This window comes from Cupressus sempervirens, chromosome 9 (assembly GCF_028749045.1).
Source record: "Cupressus sempervirens isolate cs-2001-9-10 chromosome 9, ASM2874904v1, whole genome shotgun sequence".
Classification (NCBI taxonomy): Eukaryota; Viridiplantae; Streptophyta; class Pinopsida; order Cupressales; family Cupressaceae; genus Cupressus; species Cupressus sempervirens.
Window position 1 is genome coordinate 687325726 of NC_143126.1, and position 18747 is coordinate 687344472.

The window sequence follows — 18747 nt, forward strand, 5'->3', positions numbered from 1 at the left end:
AGGAACACCCTGGTTGGCAAACAATGGAGACCACCAAATGTTCTACTGGTTCAAAGAAAGCCCATCACAGAACCCATCACCAAACCATCGAAGCCAAGGCTTGATAGTGTCCCAAGCTTTCCATATGCTCTTGATAACAAAAGAGCCCTATATGTGCACAGGTTCCTGCATGATGAGGAGGGTTTGAAAGCCAATCCCCTTCCATGTAGGCCTATTAACAAGGAACACAAAAGAAATGCAATGTTGAACCAAATATTTTCAAGCTTCATCTCTACTAATGGCACGTGTAATCCATTTGGCACAAAGAGTGAGACCTTGCTTCTACGTGGAAAGAAGGCCAAGGCCTCCAGACTCTTTAGGGAGACAACAAAAATCCCAAGCTACTCTGTGAAAGCCATGATGGTTAGAACCAAAAGCCCAAAGAAAGCCATGGAGAAATCACTCTAATTTTTTATAAGAGGCTTTGGAAGAAGCCCAATAGGAAGAATAATAAACATGCATAGCTGCAAGGACCTTTGAGAAAATCTAAAATTTTCCCATAGGAGAAAGGAGTTTAGTAAGCCAATAGTCAAGCTTCTTTGCAATCTTGATAAGCACAGTATTTCACAAATCAACTAGCGAAGCTTGAAAGGCAAAATGAATGCCCAGAAAGCAAAAAAAATTCCTGGTGCATGACCCATTTCCATTCAAACTGGTCAAGCCAAGATGGAGCTGGAAAAAAAGATTGTTGATAACAGAGTGTTTTGTGCCATTAAATAGATGAGCCAAAGGCTTGACAAAAGATGTCCAGGCATTGCAAGACATTAGTGATGTTTTCCTCATCCTCCAAAAGAGTGAGAAAGGAATCATTAGAAAAATGTCCATCAACCAACTAGGAAGAGGAATCTAGCAAGGAAATGCCACAAACCAAACCAAAAGAAATTGAGGGGGCTAGCAAGCAACCAAACCCTTCAACAACAAGAACATATAAAGTTGGAGCTAAAGGACAACCCTGCCAGATGGATTGAAAGAGCCCAAAGGCTTCAGATTGAGAGATATTGATAGTAACACAAGCATTAGCATCTCTAAAAAGCATCTTCGTAGACTGAAGAAAATTGGGACCAAAATCGAGAGCTTGGAGTGTAGCCAATATGAAAGGTCATTCAATGTGGTCATAAGCTTTGGAAAAATCAATTTTTGAAAAAACAGACAGCCGATTGGATTTGTGATCCCATTCCATGCGTTCCTAGACAACAATGATGTTATCAAGAATATACTTGGACTTAATAAAGCCAGTTTGCTTTGGCCACACAATTAAAGGTACGAGATGGAAAATTTTAAGAGAAATCGCCTTAGCAATAATCTTATAGGACACATTAAGTAGGGTAATGGGCCGCCAGTTAGAAATATCCTAAGGATCACTAGCTTTAGGTATGAATTTGATGTTTCCTTTGTTGATAATAGCTCCTAGACTCTTAGAATGATAGGCTTCGAGATAGGGAAACCCATCACACCTAGGGAATTTGTCATCAGCCATGGAAAAAATGCCTCCTTGAGGTCTCAGATGGTGAGAAGTTGCTCACAGAAAGCACATTGCTTGAGTAACATAAATACACTTTCTAAGGGCTTCCTCCCGAGCAACCGAATTTACCTGTGAAGAAAACACATTTTTGTATTGGTGAAAAAAATCTTGTAGGATGTCAAGGAGACCAGAGAGAACAAAATTGCCTTGTTTGAACTTTTTAATCCCAAGATTCGTATGACGGGCTATAAGAGCTTGGAAGAATTCTTTCAAAGCCTTATCACCAACCTCCAACCAATGGAGGCAAGCTTTGATTTGGGCCCCTCGAGAAGCATAATTATGCATAACTTGTTTGTCGCAACGAAGTTTGGCAAGCTGAATTTGAAAATCAACATCAAAAGGGTTAAGGATGAGAGCCTCAAAAGCTTTCTTGAGAGCCATGGTAGTGGATTCATAAGACTGTCGTCTGAAAACTGCCAACTGCTTGACAAAGGATAAGCTTGCAAACTTGACTAAAGTGGTGTTTTTTAATTTCGTACAATTCAACCCAATAATGAAGAAATTTAAATATCCTTCATGACATCTATTTTTTATTTTTCTTTTATGTACATCATGTGCTAAGCATATTGATTGATTTTCTTTTGAAAGATTATATAATAAAATTTTTAATTTTAAAATATTTTGAAAGGATCATTTTCTTATCTGATTTTATTTTGTGTCACTATTATCCAACGATACAAGGTTTCAATCACATTGGAAAAATAAATATAAAGCAACAATGCAAATGAGAATTCCATTTAAGCTTTATTGGAAGATTAAAAAAAGAAGATGGGTTAAAAAAAATCACCAAACTTTATTCTCATATTTAAATAAATAAAATAATAAAGTAAATTAAAAAATGATTTTTAATGTCAAATACTAAATGACAATTGTTCATGACACTTTGTAATTAGTTTTTATTGTTTAAAAATCATTTCTATTAAACTAGCAATTGCACATTTATGTACATGCAATAAGTAGCTGATAAGAGTGATTTGTATTGTAGTATGAACAAAGTTCTCATAGAAATTGTGTATTATATTTGTTAGAGGTTACACATGCTAGTAGAAGAAGAGTTTAGGGTGAATTTGATAGAAAAAGGTAGACATATAATCTCAAATATTGAGTACACTCTTATAAATTTGATACAAAATATTGATATGACATGTCAAAAAATATTAGAAGTAGACAAATGTAATGAGAGTTGAGCAAAAAAATACTTTCAATTTAGCAAAAAAATAAATGTGACAAATTTTCTTTATTTGTAGTTATGCATATTGCAAAATCTTTTTTGTAGTGCATGACTATCAAATAGAAGATGAAGTCAAAATAGAGCACATTTAAGGTGATCTAGAAAACAATATTACAATTGTATCAAGTGAAGGTTTACAATTATTATGTTTAGATTAATATGTAATTAAACAAGCAAAATTATTTAGTTTTACCTCCAATGTATAATAAAATTAGACTAATAGTCACAATTAGTACATAAAAATCTAATAGATCAATAATCATACTAATTTACACTAAATAATGTTTAAAAATTAATAGATAGATAGTCATGTATAAAGTAAAAGCTTTTTGAATTACATTGTGTCATCTATTATCAAAGTTTAAAAATATATTTAAGCGCATCTAAAATTATTAAAATTATAAAAAAATAATTTACTTAATGACTCTTAATCTTTTTAACTGTTTTGAAAGCACAAAAATTAGAAACTTGCAATAACCACTCAAATGAGAATAGAAATAAGAAATAGAGAAAAAATGTGTATAATATTTTTTTATTTTGTTTATTTTAAGAAAGTTAATAAAGCTTTCCTCCCACTTATTAAGATTTTTCATACCAATAAATTTAATTTACATAAACTTTATCCATACACTTTAAAATCAACATTTATATGTATTTTAATAGTAAACTAATAATAAAACTAATTTTAAATTTAGATTCAAGATAGATTTTTATTATGTAAATTTAAAATTCATTAAATATTGATTATAAATTTTTATTATCCAAATTTAAGTTCATTAAATATTAGTTATTTTTTCTTAAAATAATAAGTGCTATCATTATATAAATTTTACAATTTTTTTGTAACCATCATTCTATAGTGAAATCTTCTAAAACAAATAAGATAAATAATATAAACTATTATTATTTTAATCTTAATGTAACACAATATATCACAAATAAGATAAATAATAGAAATTATTATTATTATTTGAATATTAATGTAACATAATATACACACAAAATTAAATTCAAAAGTTACGCTAAAAAAAATCCATATATTGTAAAAATCTGCAAACTCTTATTATTCTTTTTCTCTTCATTTTTCAATAATAATAGATCATTCAATATGATCTTAAAATTTTAAAAACTCAATTCAAATCCTAAAAGAGCATTCCTAACTTGCATTTCTATGTAAGACTTATTTAGAACATTTTAATATTCTCAATTTAGATCTCTAAAATTTTATTCCATGCACAATGGGAGGAGATATCTTCCACCCTAAATTCACATGTTTTATTTCTCTAATAAGATATTAGTAAATATTTTTTGATTCTACTAATTTAAATGAGATTTTTCAAGTTTACAAATTCACTTGAATATAAAGATTTTAGAAAGGAAAAAAAAAAAATATTATGTCTATGAAAAAAGTGTGAAATATCAATTAATTATCCTTAATATCTGTAATAGTTATTATGGGTTGAATATTAGCAAGCTGAGAAAATGCATGAACATATTCTAGTTGATCCATGTTAAATTGCAAATACTTTTCAATCAAATGTTGAACCTGCACAAATACCCAAAATAAAATATAAATCAAACCAAAAAATATTGAGAACATATTGAATTTTTCTTGAAAATAACAAGCTTGATCTAAAATCACTTACCATAAATGCCCCAAACCTCTGCAAATATGAGAAATACACACCTAATAAATCCCACAAGGAGTTGTAAATAAATGCATAGTAGATCAAAGAAGATTGTGCACAAAAAAAGGAAAAAACAAGATGAAGGGAAATGTTTCTATATAGATAAGGGAAATTATTTAGAAACAAATAGACCCTAGACAAAAATATAGAAAGAAAATCAAAGGAATAAAAAGAAATAAAACAAAACAAAAATATCTAAAATAGTTGGTCAAATAATTTTCGACAATTAAGGCTAACAATTTTCTTGCAACAAATTTTAAAATTAAGCGTATCGGCTTAAATATTAATTCTTAAATGTCAAATTTAAACAAACAATCAATTAGTTTTAAGTATCAACATTAATCATTAAAGGGAGAGAGTCTTATTTATTAGTAAGTTTATTTGATTTGTAAAATCTTAATTATTAGCAAGTCTCTTTAATTTGTATTAGACTTGTTAGGAATTATCTTTTTATTTACTAGATTTAGTTTCATTTGAACTTATTTGATCTAATTTGATCTAATTTTAGCATAACAAAATATAACATATAATAAAATCTAAAACCAATAAGAAAAATAATAAATAAATATCATAAAATCATTATATCTATATATATATATATATATATATATATATATATATATATATATATATATATATATAATACTGTCCAAAATATAATATTTTTACAATATTTCCAAACATCCATCTTCCATTCATAATTGAAAAATTGTATAATCTTTTTATATTAAATTGTAACTAAATAATATAATATTCTTTCCACTTTTAATAAAGAATAATAAATACTTCTAGTTTATAGATATGAAAAAAAGTTTTAAAACTTATAAATTCTTGAAAAATTGAAGTTTCTTTTCTTTTCTTTTTTTTCTAGAAATTAATGTATTTTATAGAAATATCTGTTATATTTTTAAAATTATTATGTAATCATTTATTTAAAAACTTATAATTCAAAAAGAAACACTTCTATTATAAATTGTTCTTTATGAAAATATTTATCTTTTCTTACAATAATATATATCTTTTCATAAATTTCAAAAATTTATCATATAGAAGCTTCTACATTTTATGTCGTGTTTTGTTTAAGATATGTTATTTATTACAAGGATTTCTATTATAAGTTTAACAACTTATAATGAAAAATCTATTCATTATAAATCTTTAAAAATTAAAAATGTACTGGTTTTTTTAACTATTAGTGTGCATTTCTTGTTTTCTATATACCCAAAAATTAAATGAAACCTTCATTCGACCTTTACAATTGGGTGAAGAATTACATTGATATGGTTTCCACAAGTAAATGAAAATTCTAAAAATAAAAATTTTAAAAATAACAGAAATGGCCAATTAACAATGCAAAATCATTTTAATGTAGGAATATACCCTAGGGTTTATTGGATGCATTTTATCTCCAAAAGCACGCATGTGATGCGTCAAAAAATTTAACACAAGGTACGTCAGCACCTACAAATGCAAACAAAAATGGGCACGAAGATCACCTCACATGCAAACGAGCGTCACTTTCATCATGGCCCAAAGCTCCAGAATCCTCGTTGCCCACACTTCAATCTACAATGGCGAGTGACTGAAATCCCAGGCGACTTAACCCATGACCACAAAGTGATCAGATCTGCAATTTATCTGCTAAAATGACCTGCCAAATAATTCCCTAAGGTACTGCACAATTTGGATTTCGTGCTTTGAGCTCTTGTTCACATCGAGTTAATCTGAGTACAATGGAGTGTCAAGCCCAGGCCTCCAATGTCGTCCTTACCCTGCAATTGTAACGTTGAGCTTGGGTATGGAAGATGAGCTCCAACATGTAGACATTTGTCTTCTATTAGCTCTGAAGCCCTTGTAATTCAAATTATCACATAAATTGGTCCAGCATTCTTACGAATCACATTACTGGATCTCATTGTTGAATTCTACAGCCAAATAAAATTCATAGTTTTTCACAGTTTCTAAAAGGGAAGTTTAATTAAAAACTTGCAAGTAACATTCAAAATTTTATAAGGGAAATTTTAGTTAGAAACTTGTGATCAACATTGACAATTTCAAAAAGGAAAGTTCAATTTTTAGAAAAAAAATTGAAGGAGATTTTTATATTGCAATCTGAAAATAAAAATCAATAAAAGTAATACAACATTTCTTTCGAAAAAATGATTTCTGGGAGCAAGACTCCCACAATATAATAAATAAGTTACCCTAAGGGCACTTCTAGGGATGATAATCTTTATCTATGACTTTCATGATTCTTAAGAGGGTAAGTATTAAATTATATTATTGTAACAACCATCAAATTAATATACAGGAGATAGTTTGAATTTATCATAATGTCCTCAATGTGGTTTCTAGCAAGAACCAAACTAATTTTCCATACCATCACCTTGTCATGCTCCTATATCCATTCAATTCTCCTATATAGAAATTTAACAAAGAAATTCATATTTAAATAAATACCTATGAGAAGGGGTCTTACAAGAGAGTCATTTATGTTGACATCGCTATGCAACTTACAACTATTTTCAAGCTCAAGTAAGACCAATTCCACTAGTTGTTGCAAGAATGGAAAGGTCTGTTGGACAAAAAAGACTTGTTCTATGGCTATACCACTCTAAAGGACAAAGAAAAAGGCAAATCACTTAACGACTTTTAACATTCCGTTGGCACGGTTTGTCAAGAAACTCGAGGAGTGCAACTAGAATTGGCAAGTTGTGGATAGGAAGCCTCATGCCAATCCCTTCATGCCTTCCCCAGTGCGCTTCACAACCTCAAACTCCAGTGAGGGAGAAGATGAATAGTTTATTATTAGTACTATTAACATCTTGTATTAAGTCGCAAACTCTTTGTGATAGCGAAGAGGCTGATTTTTGTTTTGTGGCTAGGTAGTATAGATTTGGTAGCTTGTAAGAGTATTTTTTCAGTGGCATTGTAAACTATGTAAAACTCCATTTTTTTCTTGATATGCAATAATAAAATGAGGTTTTAAATGAAACTTTAACAAATCAAAAAAATAAATTAAAATTGAACTTATTATTTCCATTTACATTGAAAACTTGTTTCTAAAATTTAAAATATTTACTTGTAAATTTTATTTTATTTTATCTTATTTTACTTTTTTATATCCATTTACATTGAAAGCAAATGAAACATTTTCTAAAATTTAAAATATTTACTTATATTTTTTTGTTTTTTTAAATATTATTTTACTTATTAATATTTGAAAGTGAAGATAAACTTAACATAAAAAAACAAAGGATGCATTTGTAAAGATTGGTGAAAAGCTTCACGTTGTCCTAAGCTTAATAGGAAAACAAATATTACATTTTAAATTATAAACATTGCTACCAAAATAATAATGTAGAAATAATAGTCAATTTCGTTTTAATCTAATTTAATTGTCTTGATATAGATTTTTATATTGTTTTTATCTATCTCATTCTAAACTCAAATTTTCTAAATCTCTCTTTTCTTTAAACAATACTTTGATGAAATGGAAAACACACTCATTATAGGATGAAATGGAAAACACACTCATTATAGGAAATTGGCACCAATTTTAATGTTAGGGGAGAGGATCCAATATTTGAACACCCTAACTTCATCCTTATCAAAATCCTACATGAAAATTTTAAATCGCTCCCATTTTTTGAGAGCAACTTACTTGGTGAGTTGTCTACTTATAACTAAGGTTTCAAGTCTACATCACCTGTTATGATGCCACATCAACATATTTTTTGCCAAGTCCAAAACAACTCAAATAAGAAGTGAGACAAATGATCGTACATAAAAGATAACCATACTTGAATAGCTAATGTGGCACCACATCATTGGTTAATTTTTATAACTAAGGGTACATTTTATTAAATTTTGGGGTAGTCGACGTTGTACTAAAAAATTTAAAGTCACAAGTATTGGTACAATGTTGTCAAAAAATTAGACACGAAGTGTAGGTATCAAGGCAACAACTCCTATCATAACTATTGGAACACGTTCAAGTTCTGAGTCCTCTCCCCTAATTAACGCATGTATGCTTTGTGCTTCAATTTGAACAAAGTGGGTGCTTTCCCTTTCCTTTCCTACTAGGATGTGTTTAATATATCTCCTCCACAACTTTAAACTAAACACTTGGAATTATGCTTTTCAATTTGAAGCCAACTCCCCTAATTAATGCACGTATGCTTTCTGCTTCAATTTGAACAAAGTGGGTGCTTTCCCTTACCTTTCCTACTAGAATGTGTTTATTATATCTCCTCCATAACAACTTTAAACTAAACACTTAGAATTATGCTCCAATTTGAAGCAAAGTGGGTGCTTTCTCTTACCTTTCCTACTAGGATGGGTTTATTATATCTCCTCCATAACAAATTTGAACAGAGCACTTAGAATTATTAAGTTCAGCTTTAAGACTAATTATACGTAATATTATAAAAACAATTACCAAAAAAAAAGTACTTTGTGAATACAAACTCAGAGTACACATATCGTTGCTCTGATTAAAATTAAATTTACTAATCTAAGATTACAGGTTCTACTTTTTAAGTAAAATCTTATTGTTGCCATTCAAACTAGATCCAATTTTTCATCAATTTTTAAATTCTCATGGTGAAACAGCTCAACATTGCATTATGAAGCTTCAAGATTAACTGTGAATCTAAGTTACAAGAAATTAGGCCCATTTCGTTTCAAATTCATAAACTGTAATGAATCTGCAAGCACTATAAAACCCCTTGCAATACAGTTACAGAACTCATCCAATGTGTGCAAAAGAATAACGGAATTTTGGTGTTGAAAAGAGAGTAAGGATTTCTACAATTTTCTACTGCTGTCTGATGTGACCTCCTTGGAGATTGCTCCATGATAAATGAACAAAGTCCCTGCAAGCGATGGGAAATTTCAAAAGATTACTTCATTCTGAGAAAATTAGAAAATTCTGGAGCTAACTTGATTTTTCCAACTTCATGTTAATTGATCAAACCTACTCTGTGATTAGCAAAAACAGAAAAAGCACCTTACTTTGCCTCATCATATACACACTAGAACATATTCTCTACTACATTAATTCTTGAGAACTCGTTTGTGTTGTCAAGAAAACAATTTTACACTCAGAGAGGACTCCCGTACTAGTCCCCCAGAAAAAAAATGCAATCATTAATTAACCACATGAAAGAGTGTCAGCAACACTCATTGCAGATCGTAACTATTTTAAAAATTATATCTGATAAGATTTTTTGGGAGTGGATGACCGATTCTCTGCTGACTGCAACTTCTGTCTCAGTTGAAAAACCTCAACCTGCACATCAACAATTCTAACATTGGAGAGAATACACAACAACAAAAGATGCAAACTTGAAAAGACCGAGATAAACATGTCTAAATACATCTTCAAATAGAAACCTCTGAGCAGCCTGAGAACCTAAAAACTAGTATTTCTTTGATAAGTAGTAGATATTTTTCCACAACAAGCCATATTATGATATTGCTATCAGGATTTAACTGTGTAGTATTTCTTTATCATTCAATCAGCAGACATATAAATCGCTCTAGGAGTAACATCTAACGAAAAGTATCAAGAGAAGGTAGGCTCAATGCACAATAGACATTGCGGGTTTTACCCCATCCAATTGAAGCTACAGATTTGTCATTAAGACCAATAATTAACATCAATGCATACAAGTACTCTGGTCTTTTTATTGTGTAATCACACTCCATGATCCATCGTCAGGATGAAAGAGCATGCAGGAGATATAAATTGTGTTATATCTCCTGCATGCTCTTTCATCCTGATGATGGATCATGGAGTGTGATCCAAAATGATTATGTTAAAAACACACACACAATAAAAAAACCAGAAGTATTTGTATGCAATGATCAAATGGATTGTGGAACTCTTCTTAAGTTAATTAACATCAAATCAAATGAGTTTGAACTTTTATTTCTACAAGAGAGTTGCATACAAAACCTGTAAATATCCTAATTTATAAAATGTTTCTAAAAGTGTACCATTGCAAATATCATTCTGGTTATATGAAAAAAGCATCTTTGCAAACTGGAACTCGAAACCAACATTGAAAACAATATTATAAGGCTTAATTTATATATTAAACCAGATATATATATCAATTCAGAAATGTTTTCTGGTTTGCAAATGCTGATCAGTTTAGATTAACCACAATTTTCCCAAGAAGAATGTGAAACGTGTAAGTTGGAAGAAAATCTCAAGTAAACCAAACAGATATGAATTTAACTATGATATAACTCTTTCCAACCATATTTATCAGACTCGGTTTTTTCCCATGAGTCTGCCAAATCCTTGTTTGGGTAGGCCTATAAGATGTCTGATGGCCTATATTGTTCTGCTCAGTGAGTAACTTTAAATTTATAGAAATAACAATTTAAATAAAAACAAATGCCTAAAATTATTTTGACCTAGACCTGAAATGCATACAGCAAAAAGAAAGAGGCATAAAACTGACATAACACACACACGTGGCTTTTGGAGCAGACATGCAACCACACCGATTGCGATCAATGAGTTTAGAGAAGCCACAATGCATTTTTTATTGAGGTTACTGCAGAAACTCTTTCCAACCAGAGTTACAAAAGTTGCAGGTTATCTAGAGGCACCTACAAGCAAGATTCTTCTTCAACTCAAACCACAAGCATCACACCAGTACGGAAAAAAGAGATATCCTTTGCAGTAGAATAAAGCAGAATAAGGATCTTTCGTAATTTCCCCTTCCTAAGCACTATCTGCATGGTGAATATTATCATGTTTAGCAAGTTCCTGTTGCCTAATGAATTGGGTTAAGGAGCTTAAGATGACTATTTAATCCAGTTTATTCAACAATGGGAGGTGTTGTTTCAAGCTCAATTGATCAGGATTTGCATCATGGCTTTTTTCGCACTAGATTTGGCCAATTTGTTTGTTATTACAATTTTGTCCCTGGTGTATTAATAATTTAATTAATTCTCCTATTTCCTTGCATGTCCCCTTCGAAATAAATAAATCTTATTTATTTCTGTCCTTTGTCATTTTGTAGTACAACTCAATATGCAATATTCAGTTGTCTTTTAGTCATTTTAGAGGGAAGTGGCAATTGGGCTTTGCAATATTATTGACCTTTGGCCCTTCTTTCCCACATATCTTTTCATTTTTTTTTTTCTAATTTGGAGGAAATTATTCAATACAAATGTTTAATTTTCTTCTCCTATTCCTTTTGTTTTATTTTATTTTGTCCTTTGGATTTTTCATTTCCCTTATCCATTCATTTTCAACTTGGGAATCTATAAATTGAGCCGTTTTACTTTAGACTCATTTTTAGCAACTACAATTTTCTAGGACCCTTGTCGAAATGTTGTCAAATTAATCCTCCTTGCTTTTTGGCATTTTGCATTTGTCAACAAAGAATAACATATCAAATTACAGGAGAAAGAAAAAGCAATGAGGTGCCATCAAAGGAACGCATAAATTAGGTTTGCAAATTTGTTGTTTATTTTGTATTTGGTTTTGATAGCCTTGTTCGTTGTGATTAGGATTTTACTAGCATGGTTTTTATGGCTTCCATGGTTGGCTAATCATGGTTTTATACTAAATCCTTAATGTTCCTGATCTATACAATTTTTGTAAAATTCAGTTAGAAGATGTATAAAAATAAAAACTGACACATTGAAAAAGAAAATGCATAGTTTTATGGCAAAAAACATGTGAAAATTCCATTTTAATCAACGTTTTACTTGCATCAACATTTTTAGCCAGACATTTTTGTCTATACAAAGAGCAGAGTCAAGTCCAACTCATGACAACTTCCCCGCAAAAAAATAGGGAGTTTAAGAGGACATCTAGGATTTTTCTGGATTTCTTTGCTGTTTGGGATCATCTAGGCCTGCTTACTGTTGGACTGTAATCTTACAAGCAGATTGGATGGCATTTGGAAGTGCGGCATTCACATTGGGGCTGCCAGATTGATGTTTTAATTGCACAATCATACTTTTCATCATTCAAATAAAATGGGTATTTCTACCATATCAGTTTATGGGTGTTAAAGACTGATGATATTTTGTAATCCAATTATGAAAGTATCGTTGATTGCGGACATTTCCGTAATTTTTTTGTTTTGAAGAGTTATCTCTTGTTCCATTGCTGCAATATTGTTATCCCTTCTGTGTCCACTTGCCTTAGTTTCAACTCAAATATCTTCAACCAAACAGAAGACCTCAAAAAGTCAGGAAAGACAAATGTATACTGCAATGGTATCAAAGCAGTATCCTGAACCAAAGCATCAATTTTTGTCCCATTTCAAATGATAAAAGCTTTCCATATATGAGAATGAAAAAGCAAACCAAGCCGCAGGGAAAAAAGTTGCAACTCATCCTTTGGTAAAGAAAAAACCGCAAGGGATGATGGCACCACCGCCGCCTTATCATCTTCAACCTACAGAGGGCCATCCATTTTTTGTCCTTACCTGAAGCACAAGCTTTGACCTCTACACATAAGAGATCAATGGACTGAAGACTGCACTCATGGAGGCAGGTGCACCAGATTTTCCATTGCTGTGGGAACCATCACCACTGCTGGAAGGATGCAAAGAGAGAGGGAGAGCAGGGAATCACACAGAGTGGCCAAAAGTGCCATTCAAAGCAGAACTTTAGACAGGTGACTAATATTCCATTTATCATTTAAATTTGTTAATTTTGTAACTCTTAACTCTCTAACTTGGTCTTGATAGGTTGCTTGTAGACCTACATCTAAGAGGAATTGGAGCACATACTTCTCCATACACTGAATAAGTGCAAACAAACTAGACTCAAGAAAGGCAGAGGACTTTGTATTTGTGCATTGAAATGTGTGGCTTCTAGAGTGCCTACAAAGAAGGGGAGACAAAGAAGTGGACTATCAAGCCAAAGAGTACTTGGATGCTTCCACTTCTCACTTTGTTGTATTTGAAGTTGACGATGACTATGAGCCAACTAGTGAGCATGAGAGGGTTAGTGCCAATGCTAATGCCAGTGGTACTGCCAATGCCACTAGAACAATTTGTGGTTCTTATGATTACCGCAGCATAGATCGTCTATTAGGGATGAAGATGATGATAACTTTTATGACTTTATGATATTTGATCAATTATACCTAATTGTCGAAACTTTACATTATTTTTTTTGAGCTTTAATATTTATCATGATAGTCAAGTTTGAGTAACATTTGAATGCTAATAAGGTGGTGTATTTTGCTATGTTAGACTGTTAGAATTATGATAGATTTTGAGCCTAATTACTGCTGCAAGCCTGTATATATCTATGAGTTTTATATATCGGCAAACCCAAAATAATATATTTCCCAAACCCGAAAGCCTGAACCCAAACTAGTAACTTAGTAATTATACAGCCGATGTGGCATGGATTCAAAATCATGCCAAGATTGTGTCCAAATATATATTAGTGCAATCAACACTTGATAAGCCACATCAAGGGCCATATATGCCCATATAAACATAACTAGATACAACAAGAACATGCCCTCAAATATCTAGATACAACTGAGTTATATCAAGACTTAGTTGAATACGGCCTGGATAAAATTACAGAAACAGACAAGATTCCTATCACTGTGACATATCTTGCAGATACAACTTGGATATGACACTCCTGTATCAGGGCTTTGTCCAAATAACAACATAGCACCTGTAAATATTTGATATGTATTTGCCATTTCACAGCTATCTGCACCCATATACATATCAGATATGCCATACAACATGCTTCGAACGTCTCACATAGCAACTTATAGCTGACAATAGGAGTGGTGTTTTAACATATACCACCAAGAGCACACTGTTGGGGTCATCGGTGCAGTCCCCCAGGGAAACATGATATTGTGCCACAGTCATGTTGATGCCACAAATATGCAATATTTTGCAATCTGTGAACAAGATGTGAATATTTTAGAGCTTCCTAGAGACCTTTAGACTTTAGAGTAACATAGAAAAAAATTGATATCTTTTTACCATTGAATTCTTAGTTAAAATACAAGTTATGGAGTTTCTGATGAATACATTTTCTGATCGACTTAGTATTTTACACTAATTTTTCTCAAAAAATATATGTTGATCTTTAGTGGCATAAAAACAAACATTTTACATTAGCTACAAAATTTTAATTTAAAATAAGAAAATATCAAATTACCTGAAGTTGAAATGCCCTTGTTCTCTCACCTGTAAGAATTCCTCTTGTTGTATGCAGTTCCTAAACAATATTTGACAAAAAAATAAACATATTAGCTTACTTTATGGAGTCGTGCAAATGATCATGATTTCCTTCCACCTTGTTTGGATTTTAAAAAGTGTGATGAACTAGATATACCTTTTGAGTATCATCCAGAACTGCCTTAAGGAATGCCATATCATGCTCAAGCCTAACATTTTCAGCATGGACAACATTTGATAGATTGTTTGCTTCTTCCTGCCCAAGTTCAGCGGCTACAACTTTTTCTTTCAAAAGTTCAATCTCCTTCAGGGCTTCTGACAGTGCTGTCTCCGATTTTTGGTGGAGTTTTAAAACAGATGAGAGATTCTTTTCAGCTGCCTCTTTACTTGTTATTGCAGTAGACAATCGATTCTCAGTAATAGCATTTTTCTTCAATGCAGCTGCTAGCATTGTTTCATACTGCTCTTGGACATCTGATAATGATCTCGTCCTCTTTTCTGGACATGTTACTTTGTTTGCTTCAACATCGATTTCTGACGCAAAATGATCACCTTGTGAATCATGAGCTAATTGAGCCCTATTCCAGGAAGCCTTCTCTAAAGGAAGTTGTTCACATCTTTCAGAGAGGCATTGACTTCTTGAACTTGGCTCCAATTTTTGATATGTTCCCTGCCAAGCTAGGCATTCCTCTATTTCTGTACTGGTATTCTCATTTGTTTGAATTATTTCGCAGTTATCAAATTTAGGACGAACGTGTAAGTCAGCTTCAGGAAGAGATACCACTGTATTTGTCTGCCTAGTCATTTCCATCTCCTCTAAATGTCTACTTCCCTGACACATACAATATGGATATGATAAACACGTACACACTAAAATTTAAGGCTCAATCAATATTTGCCACAAGTCACCTGGCTGAAGGATAATGAATGGTACAGTAATCAAACTGCTAACCTTACAATGCCGCAATTTCATGTGAAAATCAAATATAGCAAGACATGAAGAGAAGGGTAAAATGACTACCAATGGGTCATAATAGTTTAGAAAAAAAAAAAAAAAAAACTACATTGATGTACAGGTAACTTAAGACCAATTGAACTGTAAATTACTAAATAGCATATACTTTCAATTTACAGTGATAAGTACATTACTACTATATATTTTTTGTCAAAGAAACTGAAAATTGAGAAAAAAAAAAAAGGATAACTGTGAATTAATAAAATATTAAAAACACAACAAATAATGTAAAAAGACAGAAAGTAATCCCAAGAACTAAACAAACCAAATACAATGGTGTATTAATTACCAAGTCCTTTTTTCCTAAGAATTTTTTTGTTTGAATTGGTCTTCCCTTTGTTTATTGTTTCTATTTCCCACATTCCCTTCTTCATCCTTCAATCCCCCTTTATTTAATATCCCTTCTTATCAATATGTTTATTCAATTTTTATTTTACCTATAATCTAACTTTTTAACCTTCTTTATTGTTGTAATTCTTACCTCTTTCTTTTGTTCCCTCTTGGTATTTATTTCTCTTTTTATTTTTTGTTTCTCTTCTTTTGTCTTGATTTCTGTGTCTTTTCCTTCCCAACCTCCCCAAATCTATTTAGTGAGTTTGGTCTGCAATTCACTTCTCTTCTCTAGCTTACTCTCCTGATGAGTATGATTTGAAATGTTGATACAAAAACATGCACACAGTTTAATCCAGAAGCTCTCAAATTCAATCAATATGGACAGTTGAAATGTGGAGTAGGAATCCAATGTCTTTGATTCAGATCAATATTGTATTACATGAATTAAGATTTTTTTCCCTCAAAAACAGAGAAAATACAGGGTGTGACTATAAGAGCTTGACATCATGGACCAAAGTGTAGCATCATAGAGATCTACTATTGACATTTCTACACTAAACCTAAATGAGAATGCAGCTGTAAAACATGTAATAGAAATCACTTAAGATTACTGCTCCTTATCTATATGTATGCTTTTGAAAGTCTGAACTTGTATTTTACACAGAGACCTAACAAGACCAGCTCCATAAATATCAGGGTATATGTGTACTTCAAATGCAAGTATGTTCTTATCCATTGTAAAACGGAAATAGATCACAAAATGGTTTTACATAAATCATCGGATGGCCTTAAAATCAACAAATACATCTGTTTCTCAGAAACTATTCAAATTGTCAGTTAAGCTCTTAATGAATATCTAATAATCAACCCCTTCAAATTCACATAATGCTTCTGTTATTTAAGCTATTCCATTTGAATGTAATAGTAATCAAACTGTATATAAAACTTATAGATACAGAAAGAAGAAACAAAGATCACCTTACCTGTATAGTTGTGCTCTCCTTCACAGGCTCACTTAAATATTTGTTTTCTCTACTTTCACAGGAAGACCTTTGAGCTACTATTTCTGTGCTTAAGTCCTCTTCCTGGTCAAAAAACTTCCGCAGAGGTAAAATGCCTGCAATATCAGAGGTATGGCTCCCAGCAGATGCCTCTGAGAAAGATCTTTGGCTAGAGCTATGGCGGTCTGTGGCAGATATCAAGTTCTGCTTTGCAACAGTGATCCAAGAGCAAGGACGTTTTCCACCAGCCACCACAGGTGCAAACCCATGGGGAGTCTGCTCATGCATGCTTGATGAGGAATCTTCCCTATGTTCTGATTCCTTTTGTATAATTTCACAACTCTCTTCATTTTCTTCCGACAGCGTGGTGACTAACACTTCAACCTAAGCTTCAATATCCGATAGTGCCATTAGAATAATATAAATAAGTTTATGTACAAGGACCAATGAATTGTCTCCTAGTATATGCAGGCCTGGAAAGGAAAACTGGCTGTTCAACAAAAAAAATTCCCACCCTACCTCATTTGAATATTCTCCGTTATAACCTCCAAATGCCACAAGGAAGGTGCCCTCCTTTCTTTCCATTACTGCTAAACTGAACCCCTACTCAAAAATACTAAATTATTAGCTCCATATTCAAAAGCATGCATCCAAAGGTAAAATATTTCTATTCAAATTTCATGTTGGTTTCCAAAATAATCTGCATAAACCACAGATCTATCTTACAAGAAATCAATAGTTGCTCCACAAAAACTAATAAAGACACAATGATTAGAGGACTAACTAATTTCCTAAAGCATGTCTATATGTCATAAACAAGTTTTCAGATCAACAATCATGTAACACAAACATAACAATCACCAGAAAGAATATAATCTCGTTATACCAATTAATTGATAAAAATTGGTACCCGCATAATGTCTCAAAAGAGTGATGTCTCTTAACCAATTGAATTTAATTAAATAAAATCAGGTTGCACTGCCATCTTAAGCTCCATCATCAATATTAAACATCAAGTACACTTTAAAAACCTGCTATTTCCAATCACCCTGGTGACTTGCACAAGAACACAACACCTTGTAGCAAACAAAAGATGACAAAACTTTACTATCCGTTCTCATTTACTGTATCAGCTCTGTGGCCATCTACTGGCATTAATCAACAATTAAACATCAAGTACTAGCTTCTCAACCAGTTGAAAAATAAACGTCAGTTTTTTGCAGTAGCAAGAGAACTAGCACTTTACGATTTCTAATCAACAAATAAACATCACAGAAACCTTCAACACCTGCAATATCCAAATGCCTCTGTGATGCTTCCATAAGAACACAACACATTGCAGCAACTAACAGGTAACAAAATTAATTGCAAACTTATCCTTTGATTGATTCAATCTAACTAACGTAAGGGATGAATCCCACATGTTAGCATCTTAGTCCACATATATACATTATACTATCATATCCTTGTGTAAATGAAATTTCAAAGTATTTTTGTTCAGGAAAATATAACAAAATCACCCAGAGGCTGTATAATATGAAAGAAAACAAACATGTGGAAGTTAGAAATACTAGCAAGTTACAACAAAAAAGTGCCTAATTTCCCCATTAAGGGCATAAACATTAATGCTGACATTGACTTAGCCTAAACTTGTTTTTATTAAATAATATAATGGTCCTACTATAGGAAATCCAAAGCTGGCAGGTGTAAGAGTCA

The 18747-nt window shown here is 31.9% G+C and overlaps 1 protein-coding gene across 2 annotated transcripts in view; it reads right to left on the reverse strand.

Annotated features, from left to right (window-relative positions):
• Positions 1 to 9083: 9083 nt before the first annotated feature.
• The window catches only part of LOC149540587 (Galactose oxidase/kelch repeat superfamily protein), an 83736-nt gene continuing 74072 nt past the window's right edge, over positions 9084 to 18747 (reverse strand). Inside the window, exons 11-15 of one of the 2 annotated variants that reach the window (XM_089801683.1) lie at positions 17551 to 17634; positions 17014 to 17415; positions 14840 to 15514; positions 14663 to 14722; positions 9084 to 9357 (exon numbers count right to left, since the gene is read on the reverse strand). In XM_089801683.1, coding sequence (XP_089657809.1) covers positions 9199 to 9357; positions 14663 to 14722; positions 14840 to 15514; positions 17014 to 17415; positions 17551 to 17634 — 1380 coding nt within the window. In that variant the 3' untranslated portion in view covers positions 9084 to 9198. Of the gene's footprint in view, positions 9774 to 14662; positions 14723 to 14839; positions 15515 to 17013; positions 17416 to 17550; positions 17635 to 18747 lie in introns of both variants that reach the window. The other variant, XM_089801684.1, reaches the window with a different exon arrangement.